Source organism: Diuraphis noxia, unplaced genomic scaffold (genome assembly GCF_037042655.1).
Source record: "Diuraphis noxia isolate RWA-SAM2 unplaced genomic scaffold, SU_Dnox_SAM2 contig0003, whole genome shotgun sequence".
In the NCBI taxonomy this organism is placed as follows: Eukaryota; Metazoa; Arthropoda; class Insecta; order Hemiptera; family Aphididae; genus Diuraphis; species Diuraphis noxia.
The window spans coordinates 72,162,099-72,175,902 of record NW_028301713.1 but is presented as its reverse complement, the minus strand read 5'-3'; the positions used below and the strand labels follow the sequence as shown (position 1 = coordinate 72,175,902).

The window sequence follows — 13,804 nt, the reverse complement described above, 5'->3', positions numbered from 1 at the left end:
ACACACAACAACAATAGTATTATGATTTTCATGATTTTGTTTAAGCATTTAACAATTTCATAATATTTTTTGTCATTTTAAATTTTTTAAATTGTAATCAAAAGGGTCTGTGGAAAAAACGAAACAACTCTATTTTTATCGAAAATAGGGTTTTGGCCGTTTTCAATTCAGTTAAAACTTAGGATTACATTTGTACAAGAACCATGCAAGTCTGCTCATCAGTATTAGAAAATAAATATAATGTAACTGGGAGATGTCCTTTTTTTTTTCTTATGATAAATAATAAATATTATAATAAATAATAAACCAGATGGTTCCGTTCGTTCCGAAGGTTTTTTTGTTTCTTGAAAAGTTTTGAAAAATGGAGTGTCATCTTGTTTTTACGTGAATCACTTTAATTTTCGCTTTTTCATGACTTGCTCGAAGCTAGAGATTTGCTCACCTCAAAATATGGGCGATATTCTTACCTTTAAGACTTAAGTTTGATAATTGGTCAATTCATGTTAATATTAAACTGTAAAAGTTACCTACTGGATACTACATGAATTAAAAAACAATAATTAGGTAATTATTAAATATTTATAAATATTAGTTTAGCATCTACTTACCTTTAATGGTTTTTAGGTATCTATTAGTATATGTGATGAACGTAAAAATATATCAATATATGGATATTTTTATTGAACTAAAAGAAAAGAATGTATTTTGAAAGATAGTATTCGAATTCGTATTTTAAATACAAATGGCATGGTACTCAAAGGTTTGTTAGAACTGAAAATTAAAAACTATATTTAAAGTTTTTATAATAATATTTAATCCGTTCATTTGTCCATCTACTTATAATTTATAAAATTATTTACTACCTATGCCAATAATTAATATTATAATATAGTAAGTAGTCTTTATTACGCGTGAATACAGAAATAAGTTCATTTTCTACTTTAAAAATAACTCTTAGTCTAGTTAAAATATTTTTTGCAATCTCTATATTTATTTGTCACCAACCGTTTGTTTTTATACCGTTTTAAAGATTCACAACATTTCATACTTTCGTAGTTCCTTCCTATTGTAGTAAATCAAAAAGAACGTAATTGCGCAATATAATATAGGTATATTATTATTATTGAATTTATCTTTTTTCATCTTTATGTAATTTTCCATTTATATATAAGTATTGAGCACACAGTCCAGATTACTACCCCCATTTGTGTATATATGCACACGCATGCTCATTGCACATACACATATATGTATAAGGACTCCTATTATATATAGTAAATTAATAATTAACTATTAAGTACCCTAGTTTTACTGCTAACTTGTCAGGTGTTCAATGAGTGTCTTCTGAGCTGGTGGGGTAATTTATTTAGATAGGGTTAAGGGACATGACAATATCTGACCACACATGTCTATTATATTGTATGAATATAATATGTGCGACTGTGTATGTGTTAGGGATTATCAGTGCTTGATTTGGAAAAAAAATAGAAGGGGGACTCAGCAGATGTTTGATGAACAAGCGTTCCACAAAAAATTAACCGTCACATTAGCGTGGGGGGAAAAGCCCCCCACACCCCCCCTTTATCCACCCATAATCCAAAAAAATAATTTTATTATACAAACATATATTAAAAGATAAACACACTTGTTTGTTAATTATTTTTTTAAGACATTAAATTATATACAATCAATTAATAATTCTACATAATACTACATATTAAATAAGGTCCATAAATGTTCATATGATTTATCTTCATTTTTAAAAGATCTTTTAGGACAGTTTACTTCATCTGCATTTCTTTTGCCACTTTTAATCCAGCTCTCAACATAATGATCTGGTTTGAACAACTGAATGGGAGGTCCGATGCAGTTAAGGAAAACCAATGAAGATATATGCCCTGTAGTCAAAGCATTTCTTTTTGATGTAACTATGTTGTTCATCGCACTGAACGATCTCTCACATTCAGAGGAAGAAATTGCAATTGTTCTGACTGCAGTCAAAAGAGGATGTAGATCGTTTATTTGTGAGGAATCTTTTGTATCTTTAAACTCACGGAATCCTCGAATCGTAGATTTTTCATCTAAATGAAACCTTGTAACTAATCTTCTAACACAGTCATCTCCATACAGAATATCAACATTGTTATGTAGTCATATAAAGTTGGTATATACAAACATTTACTTTTTAAACAGTCTAAGCCAATTGATTTAGAACAATTATTATCATTATTATTGTCAATATAAAAACAAAATGATTTAATTAAACAAGATGAAATAGGATCTTGATACATAATGCAATATTTAAATGGAGTGACAATAAGATGTATTTATATAATATAATATAAATAAAAATTATTATTGATATTACTTAACCATTTACTAGAATAGCGAATTACAAATATTTTTATATTAATTTCTTAATTCAGTACCTATGCATAGAAAAGCTATTGGCTACTTCCTGTGGTGAATTATAATTATGATTTTTATTATTCATAGATATTATATATAAAAAAAAAATAATAACTTAAGTTAATAAATTAATTGAAAATGTTCATATAACTTTTAACTTATTTGAGTTAAAAAAAGAATTAGGTTAACTGTTAACTTTAAACTTTTTTATATGTTTTCCATTAACTTAACTTAACTCAGTTAAAAATTATCATTAACTTGCCCGGGCTTGTCCTACACTATATTACATGCCATAAAAAGAATTACATACCAATTTTAATCTTTTAGTCGGGGGAGAGGACTCCTTTTCAGCCATAGGAGCCGGATCATCTGGATCAGAATCGAGTTGAGTTTTGCTCTATATTAAGAAAATATTAATATTATACTAACTGTACGTCTGTAAAGTGTATTTCATTGACTTACCTTTGTTATTCGAATAATAAATTTGTCCATTTTCTTCCTAGCGACGAGCGAAATGGTATAAAATGAACAGACAACGAGACAACAGTTAACAAATACGAACAACATAAGATATGTATGTGGTAAACCGTACAGAGACACAGTGTACATGGAATAATATTTATTGACAAAATTATTATCATTAATGCACGTGACTGTGCATCTAGGCGATCGTTATCGATAGGTTTATAATTTTAGATGTATAACATACACACACACATATATATATATGCGTTCTCTCGTGGTAGTCGTGGTACGGAGTATAGTATACTTTTATACCTTCGTATCACTAATGTACCTATTGAAATGTACAAATATTATGGCAATAGCCTTTAGGTATATTTTGCATCAGAAAAACTGATGATTTACAAATTCTCTATAGTAAATGTTGCGTTCCCAGCGTTCCGTTTCAAATAATTAGAAGGGGTACGCTAAAAAAAAATTTAAAAAGAAGGGGGACTCCGTCCCCCCGCGTCCCCCCCCAAATCAAGCACTGGGGATTATGATGATGACACTATTATATTGAGTGACTATAATTACACTATATAACTACTAAACTACCTCAACTTCATAACAGTATTATAATATTACGGTAATAGCCAGCTATATAGTAGACACATACCTACTATATATTGTCATATTGAAATAATTAATATTTTGATTTTTATAAAAATCATGATCAACAACAATACGACATACCTACCTGGCTACCTAGATATTATATTATAAAACTGTCCAAAATGTACAATTATCCGTTTATAGGTACACGCATAGAAAAACTGTGTAACTAATTTTTATTTTAGTCCATAACTCATTCATCATTGTAATTTGTAATTTGTCTATGCTATAATTGTGAAGTTTTTTTTCACGTCGCGTGAACTCTCACACTACGCAATTTTGAATTGTGCAGCTGGGCCGAATCAAGCGTTCGAGAAAATCTCGAAGGACTGCTAACATTTTGGGCGTAGGTAAGAGAAATTGGCTGCAATGCAATGACGTTACGATTTTAATGACAGCCTTATAACATTAAACAGTCAACAACATTTTGATAAGATCATTAATAGGTATTTATCGATATTAAAATTTGGCTATTATGGACTACTAGAGTAAATTGGGGATAAAAAATAGTTCTCGAATGGTCAACTAAGTCCGGCCCGCTGCAGCATGTGCAATCATACGATTTTTAATTACACATAAAATTAGATACACATAGTGTCATAGTTGCACAAACTTGACTCTTGAGTACATATAGAGTTCGTACGGAGTTTGACTGAACACAGGTGTAAATCATTTAACTTACCTCTGTAATGGTGATGGGATGGGAAATCCGATTGATACGGTCAACCCTTATACCTAACCAACCGAAATAATATTATATCGTGACATTATATTATATTATATCAAAGAATTTATAAGACTTTATAGAAGAATACGACCAATATAATTTAAGTAGATGCAAATATTCTGCAAATACCTACATAGATATAAGATATAACTATATAAGTACCTAATTATAAGTTTGTACTACTTACCTACCTACCTACCTATACTTATTAATACGCGAAATCTAAATGTAAAAATAATAAATGACTAAAGATGGGCCATATTATGTAACTGATCTACTGATCACTAATGCCGTCACATATTTTGTTTGAATCCCCACCATAAGATACTAAGACTTATTCCCGAGTACCTATGTATAGATAACACTTTATGTAATTATATATATATTGTAGCTTCGACCTGTAGAGTTATTGTCAAGTGAGCAGATTGAATTTAGACTGATTAACATATCATAATATGTGTGGGTAAAATTTTTTATTGTTTCATAACGACCTGCAGGATATGGAAATCGCATTCGACATTTCGACGGTACCTAACCGCTCTCCGAAACGCGTACATGCGTGCACTATATATATATAGTATATATATATATATATACTATATACTATATACATATTATTAGTGTGTATATATATATATATATATATACAAATATGTAATAATCTAATCGCCCCGGTAATATTATTATTCAAGGATCAATTCATTAAAAATTCAAAAAAGTTTTTACATTCGTAAGTGTACACAATGATTTTACATTGAAACACCTAGTGTCTCGTTAATTATAGCTGTACCTCCGTCCGCAATCACTGAACAAAAAACTTAAAGATAAAAAAAAATCTGTTTATATTATTTATTGTTTATTTGTTTTATTTAGTAACTATCAGAAAAGAACATATATTATGATAAAATTGATCTATTTTTAATCCATCAAGAATTTTAAAGCTTTTGGTAACCTATATGCCTATCGATACGTTATATATACGCGTAATGGACAATGGTTACAGTTGTATTAGTTATTATTTTATTGACTTTCTTATTTATACTTATGAATTTATAATTTATGGAGGTACTCAGGTACGGTGCGTACTGGTTCGTATCCTATAAATAATTCGATACAAATATTTCGGTACGTAATACGTATATACGCCAGCCACATTTTGCATATTTATTATTTTGTTCACGAACCTCTTTCCTTTTTGAAAATCTTTATTAGATATTTATTATTAACGGAATATGGCTTTAACTTAGAACCACTCATATATGCTTCAATACTACTACTACATAAATTATACATTTTAATTTTTAATTAGATTAGATTTCGTTGTATATTTAGATTTTCTAAGTTTTTTATTTACGAGAGGCTCCCAAAAGGCCAGAAGTGCAAAAAGTAGGACCGCAGGGGTGTATGATGGTTATTAAAATGTACACAATTACTGTTTGATATTCATAGTAGGTAATTACACATTTTGAATATTTACATAATAATATCCATTTCAGACCATTTGAAAACTATTCAGAAATTTTTTTATCTATTGCCTACGGGGACTAGTTTGTATTACTAATTAGTAATTAATATATATTTGTCACATTATAAATTCAGGGAACCTTCTGTAGCCTTCAACATTTTAATTTACACGTTTATTCAAAGAAAGTAAAGAAAAAAGTATAAAATTCGTCCACTCTGCCCGTGAAACGTAATTTTCTGACTACTCGACTCCTACAGCAATGCCAGCAATGATACAGATATATTATAGGGATGAGAGACACTTTTCAACCAAAATCGTACTTTAGGAATTCCCTTTATGGCTAAACCAAAAAATTTAATATTCACTTTATTTTATATATTTAGGAATGTATTAAAGTCTTTATATATTTATTGTCATCGATTATTTGATTACCTATTTGATTAATAATGATCAGATACACAAATAAAAACATTTTATATAAATTATATTTTAAATAATTTTGTATGATATTATGTATAAATATAACCTTATCTATAAAATATATGCATAACTCCAGAAGATATAGATCAAATAATTATTAACTGGAAAATATTTATTTATATTATTAATATTTATATATAGGCTTAACTAATACCTAATCTATATATATACATTTTATACAATTTATATTTTTAATAACTTTCGATATTTTTAAAAGAAAGTAGATAAAAAAATTGTTTGGTTTGGCCGAAAGGGGAAGGATACGATTTCGGTCAAAAACGGTGATGCCTATATTAATATCAAGCATTTGTGATCTGTTTATAATATTATTATCATGAAATCTGAATATATATCGATTGGTGCAGTGGTATACTATATAGTATATTAGTATATACAATATACATTAGGTATACTGTCGATGATCGTTTTCATACAGCCAATTACGTATATTGACTGCGATGTCATATAATATTATATGGAGTGTTAACGTCGTAATTCAATTGAATTCACAATGACTGCGAGATTGTTGTTCAATTTGTAACGCGATTTGTTGTTCAAACTTCAAATACTGCAAATCATAGGATATAAAACGAAAATTATGTTCATAATATTATACAATATATTATATTATTATTAGATTTTACAGGCACGGCGTACACATAATAACATTTCAAGGGGGTGGGGGGGGGTTTTACAAAATATAGCAATACAAATTGTACAGCAACATAATAAAATAATTTCTTCCTCTTTATTCATTATTTTTAATGTGACTATTATTATACTAAATATCAAAATGTTACGAATATAATTTTGTTCAGAAGTAAGTTTATGTATATAGGAATATTACTATATTAGGAAAATAATTTCGGTGGGGGGGTGAACCCCAAAACCCCCACCCCCTGCATACGCACATGAGATCTTAAAACTTGATCTATTAATATTCAGGTAGAAATTGTTGAATATTGGTTTATATCACTATAAATTACTTAAAAACCTTGATTCCACTAAAGATAATATCGGTTATTCGGTCATGATAGGTATAGGTACCTAACTATAAGAAGTTCAAAAATCAAAAGTTTTACTTAAATCGCTTGATTGCTTATCATCAGAATATCAGATACCTATGTAATAATAATGTGACCGAGAGGGCATGAAAGTAATTCGTATATAATATTATCACAAAATTAGAGATATTATATAGGTAGGTGTTATAATATATGTGTTGTTAAAATTGCAGTAGATACCTATTAGGTATGATAGATACCCAGCTGCCTATACATATATGACGTATATGTTATTAATTATTATATTATATTCACAGGAATATCGTATACAATTTATATAGGAACTGAATTGAAATGTATGTAATACAATATATTTATAGTAGGTACCTATATAATATATTATATAATATCTAGAGTTAGAACGTTATAGTTACGTCGTTACGTGTGTAACTTACCTATAATATATCTGTAGGTATGTAATATAATATACATTCATATATTATATTTAGTTTTATACTAATATACTTATAGGACTATTGAAATATTGAATAATGCATTCCTTTTAACTTTTAAGTCACGTATCAAGTTGTATACCTATTATACTATGTAATGTACCATTTACCTACACTTGTGGCGAGTCAAACATTTGGGATTTAATTATGTATAATATAGGTTATAGGTAGGTACTTGTTGCATGATAAGTAATAACTCTACTATAATAGTACTTTGAGGTACCTACATATATTTTATATTAGGTACATTTGCTAGAAGTGCGTTTTGTTTAAATAGGTACCTACATTAAAACTATAAAAATGAAAACAATTGACACACATTATACGTATAATATTATGTAGATCGATTTATATGTTTAGAATATAACTATATATAAAACTGTTGCCCTTAGAGCCCTTATAGGTAGGTATGCAGTTTATGGTCCGCCACAACAGTTCCTAGCTACGAAAATGTAAAAAAAAAAAAAACAGAAAACTACAAAGTACAAAATACCAGAAACGGCAGAAATGCTTATAAGTTATAATGAATAATATTATACACGCGAGTTTAGTATTATACCTGCCATTAATTAGTCAACCATCTCTTTTGTATACGTGCGTGCGTGCGTTTCGCTGTTTGTAGTTCATACACCGCCTATTATTTGATTTGAGTGAACTAAATAATATAATATACGTATATTGTGTATGGCGAATCAGTGCGTTCGTATTTAGTATTTTTAGTCAATTACTGTTCACAGTAAATTGTGTTGGGAAAGTTTTTATTTTTTTAGTAATTATACAAAATTATGACATACTTTTCAAAATAATTGTAATTGAATTATTCTCAACATTTCTTTTTTTGATTTAAAGCACTGATGCAGTTTTGCCTATCACTAGTATCAAATCATATAAAATCACCCTACATTAATAGGTAGCAGGTATTAGGAGTAGCTAATTCAAAACCAATAAATAATATGATAAAACATAAAACGCATTACAATAAATAGGTATACCAACTTAAATCACCTACGTAGTTAAGTATTATAATGGTGTATTATATAACATTTTATAATTTTATCTAATATTTTTTATTAAATTCATTATTTAAAGTATAATATTAATAAAGTCGTCAAAATAGCTTTTTATAAAATAAACAATATTATTACAATAATTACTATAATTAATACAAGTCAATAATTAAGATGGGACATTGAGGGGGATCCCGTCTCTATAGTATACTATATGTATACCAAAAATGTCCTGTATTTTCTGACTAAAAAAAAAAACAAAAGTTTAGCGTAAAAAAATCAATTTTTAGCATTAAAATAAAGTGAGGTATCTATACAAACGTAAAAATAAAATGATTTTATTATATTATTTTCATTAGAATTTCAGAAGGTAATTAAAAAAAAATAAATACTTATCGCGATAAATAAAACTATATATACAGTGAAACCACTAAATACCGGACACTCTCGGTCACCGTAATTTTGTCTGCTATTCAGAGGGAGGGGGGGGGGGGTGGTAAATTCTCGAAAATAACTCGGAGAAATTAATAATTACATGTTTTATTATTTTTTATATAATATTTATAATCAAAAATATTTCTATATTTCCATTATTTTAATGCAAATATTAAATGTACATATTATTATTACCTATTTAAAATTATATGAAAAGTTCAGTTTCTTTAACTTGTTTAGACCTTGATGCATAATAATTTCGTGTATCAAGGTATTTTCTAATTCAACTGCGTTGGAGACAATTTTATTAGTTTATGAATACGTATGAAATGGAATCACAAACACAACTATAAATACGAGTCGGAAATAGTAATGTAGGATACTTCACAGAACACTAACTAGAAAAATGTTTTAGGACAGATAAGATTAACTAAAAACTAAAATAGATAGATAAATAAAAAGGCATGAATAAAGGCATTCCACGATTATTCTAGAATAAATTGTCAAAATCAAAATTAAATTACCATAAAAGTGTCGGTTATTTAGAGTGTCCGGTATTTTGGGGTTTTCCTTTTCCTGTATAAAAATAGTGAAAATGTCACCGTTCCCGAAAAAATATCAGCTATTTGGAGGTTTCACTTTTATATAAATAATGTTCCTGTATAATATATGTGCTAATATATTTTTTTTTTGAATTTATACATCTCTAGAGTATATATATAGTATTTTATTAATCGATAATTATTTTGAAAAGTAATATGTTCACTTAAATTAAGTTTGCTTGATATAAATTGTTATTTGTATAACTGTATTCAATTGTAGTTGTAGAGTTTGGTGAATAAAGCAAGTGGATCTTTTTGGCTATATAAGCTTAAAAGTTTTAGTTATTTAGGACTGTTAATTAATTGCTATGCTTACACTAGCAAATAGGACAAATAGGTAGGTATTGAAATAACCCAAATAAATTGTTTAGTCTTATTCCTATTTTTAAGAAATAATTACCTTAAAAATAGTTCAATATTTATATAAAAATTTTAAACGTATAAAATAAGTTATTAAATATTATGTAAAAATTTAACAAAAATATAAGCAGTTAATCTTGAATTTATCAGGGTTATCCATTATAATGAAATTTTGTTTCACCCTTTCATAAAATATTGGACAACTATTTTTATCACTTTATAATTTAACATAGATGTCTATTAAAATCATTTGGTTGCAATTGTATGTTCTGTATAATATGTAAAATTTGCTTAAATTAGTTCACTTTATTAGCTAGATAAATAAAAATAATAATAGTGATTAAATATTCAATTATTCAATTTTAAATTAAAAATGTTCTCACATACTTAGTTTATTTCGAACTCAAGCCATGACAGGCCTGTATTAATGAAAATTGCTGCTGCCCACGCCCCGCCCCCTCAAAAAAACATTTTTTTTTTACTTTATTGATATTACACAATTGTAAGTTACAATAAAACTCGGTAAAATAACCAATAGGTAGTTACATAATATTATTTAAAACAATTTTTAAAATGACACAACTTGAAAGATAAAAATGTTCAATTAATTTATAACTTCATAACTATACATTTAACATTTATGATTATCTCATATATCTCATATGACTACATTATTATCAAGTCAACTCTCACAAAAAGATAAAGGTATAAAAACTATAATGACCAACTTTCTAATCTTACAACAGAACGTGAAACAATATAACATTTAAAAATACCACTAATAATTGGTCATAAACATATTTTAAATACTTTTCATAATTATAAATTAAATTATTACATTAATACAATATTATGAATCTTTACAGAGACCTTGTATAAATTCAACATCATACACAGTGACAGTTTTTGTGAACTGAATGTGATGATCATGTCTTAAATGCTCTTTCATTCGTGATTTTGAAGTTAATTTTTCTTCACTAATTCCACAATCATAGAAATTTGTTTTGCAATGCACCTTACGTTCATGAGACTTTAGATTGGATAGTTGGAAAAAAGTACTGCCACAGAAACTGCATTGATAATCTCCACCATGTGTATTCAAGTGAATTTTCAGCGATGCACATGTAGCAACCTGTAAGAATCAAGTATTAATTTTTATTATTACCTATAAAAATTAGGTACATTTTACCTGAGCTGGACACAGATGGCACTTGAATGGCTTATCTTCACTATGAGTGATTACGTGATTTTTTAATGTATTAGAATGTCTAAATTTTTTATTGCAAACATAGCATTCATAATTTTTTTCCCCACTATGAGTCCGCTGGTGAGCTACTAAGGTACTAAGATGAGAATAAGACTTATTGCATTCTATACATACATATGGCTTATCACCAGAGTGTGACACCATATGGTATTTCAGACTATTATACCATTGAAACTCTTTATTGCAAATTTTACATTGATATTTTTTGATTCCATCATGTTTGCGCATGTGCTTATTAAGATATCTTCGATTTTTGAAACTGAGCTCACAATAATTGCATTTGAATGGTCTATCATTTGTATGCACATCACCATGCATTTTAAGTTTATAATGGCAAGTAAACTTTTTATTACAAATTTGACACTCAAAAGGTTTTTCACCAGTATGCGTTCGTATATGTTCCTTGAATCTGGAAAATTGAGTAAACGTTTTATTACATAATGTGCACTCATAATATTTTTGTCCAGATTCTGTATACAACGCCCATAGGGTACCAGGCTTTGGACTGTCATAGTGTACTTTCAAATGCGTTCTAATACCTGAAAATAATAATCACGAGACCAACAAATAACATTTATCCATCCTACATTTAAATAATTTATTATACATTACCTCTTTTAGTATTGTAAATTTTTCCACATAAATCACATTCAAATTCCATTTGATCACAATTATCCCTTCGATGTCTAACCAAATGATCGGCCCTGGTAAATTTGTGTCCACACAACTCACACTGAAATGGTTTGTCACCTGAATGACTCATCAGGTGATATTGTAAATTCCTGGCTTGTTTGAATAACTTATCACAAATATTACATTGAAATTGAATAATATTGTGTTCCACTTCAAAGTGACTTTTTAATTCTTTTGAAGATTCAAATTTAACCTTGCAAATATTACATATGTTCTCTATTTTATTTTCTAAGTTTTTTTGATGGCGTTTCAAATGGAGCATGGCTAATGATGGAAAGAGATAGTGTTTATCACATAGAGAACACTTGAACACTCGCTTTAATTTCTTTTGTTTATTTATGTTAAGAGGCAATGCTATACAATTATGTAATTGGTGTTCATCCTCAAAAGTTAGTTCACATCGTAAACATTTAAAAATGTTACGGAACAAGACATTTTTGTCCAATGATTCCTCTTTGACATCTTTTCCTGATATTAGTTCTATATTTTCCTTGGCTAATATCTTTTCTTCATAAGACATGGGTGTCAGAAATCGATCATTACCTCCATCGGCTCCATCCATTATCCTAAGAATAAAATGTTCTTCATTAGAATATCAATTTATTATTTGTTTTATGGAGATAAAATCTATTATATGAGATATAAGTTTTATTCTATAGTTAACTCGTGTCTAAAAAGAAGTATGAAAAATGTAACATGTTTGATAATGGTAAACTGCAATAATAACTAATAAAACCATATCATTATCAATAATTTATTTAAATATTAATCAATAATAGTAAGATAAATATTTGTATTTTGACAGCTGATGGGCAGGATGGTAACATTCTTATTGTTAACAAATATTACGATATCCAAATAATCTTAAATTTATTGATCTTTAATTCTTTATAATATTTTCTTTTGACCATCACCATTGAAATGTATATTTCAATGTATTGGTTCATATCATAAAATTTTAGTTTACCATTAAGGTTAATAAGGTTTAATTGATAAAGTGAATTTTGATTGTTCTAAAAGTTAAGAACAATAAAGTAATTTTTGAAAATATATAAAATCAACCATATATAAATTGAAATACAGAGTTTTCATTTCTTTAATAACGGCGTAAAATCAGTGAACGTGAACACTTACTTCAATGTATGAACGGATTAGTGACAGCCGAGATAAATCGATGATGAATTTGTCGAGACAACCAAGACTCATGGAAATCGTCTGAGAAAACGAGAAAAATGAATAAATAATATTTAAATTTAATATGAAAAATTTTAAGAAAACAATATTTTGATAAACAAGCATTGTTTATCATTCGGTGATGGGTTGTAGTCACAGACTTCTATACTTACTATAGAAGTCTGTTGCAGTTTGCTTGTTATCAGTCGAACGGGCGGAATAACCATAGATAATAAAGAATTATTATCTATGGGAATAACAGAAGAAATTTCTGATAGTAGGATTCTGATAACGCTCAGTGCCCGTTGCGCGGATAGTAACAAACTAACAAATCAGAACTCACTTGTAAATCAAGCCATATCAAGGTATTTAGGTAATGAATTATTTGGATTTTATTATATCTACCTGGGCCATGACCCATCCAAATTCTCACTCGTGTTATTGTTTTCCAAGACGACTGAATCGTTCGAGACGTTTCAATCGAAGCCGTATCGACCTGATATTCCAATTTGGAGATCTACATACTATTATAGAACTACAACAGCAGAATGTCT

The 13,804-nt window shown here is 28.0% G+C and overlaps 1 protein-coding gene across 3 annotated transcripts; it reads right to left on the bottom strand.

Moving 5' to 3' along the window:
- Positions 1–9,042: 9,042 nt before the first annotated feature.
- LOC107167935 (uncharacterized) lies at positions 9,043–13,797 on the bottom strand. 3 transcript variants are annotated; one of them, XM_015517152.2, is made up of 5 exons: positions 13,656–13,797; positions 13,212–13,292; positions 11,997–12,643; positions 11,307–11,923; positions 9,043–11,249 (listed from the first exon to the last, which is right to left on the bottom strand). In XM_015517152.2, exons 3-5 carry the CDS (start codon positions 12,637–12,639, stop codon positions 10,968–10,970), a joined length of 1,542 nt encoding a protein of 513 aa, XP_015372638.2. In that variant the 5' UTR covers positions 12,640–12,643; positions 13,212–13,292; positions 13,656–13,797; the 3' UTR covers positions 9,043–10,967. The 3 variants fall into 3 exon arrangements, with proteins under 3 accessions (XP_015372638.2, XP_089078272.1, XP_089078271.1); XM_089222146.1 differs by lacking the exon at positions 13,656–13,797 and adding an exon at positions 13,594–13,621; XM_089222145.1 differs by lacking the exon at positions 13,656–13,797 and having other exon boundaries at positions 13,212–13,416.
- Positions 13,798–13,804: the final 7 nt, after the last annotated feature.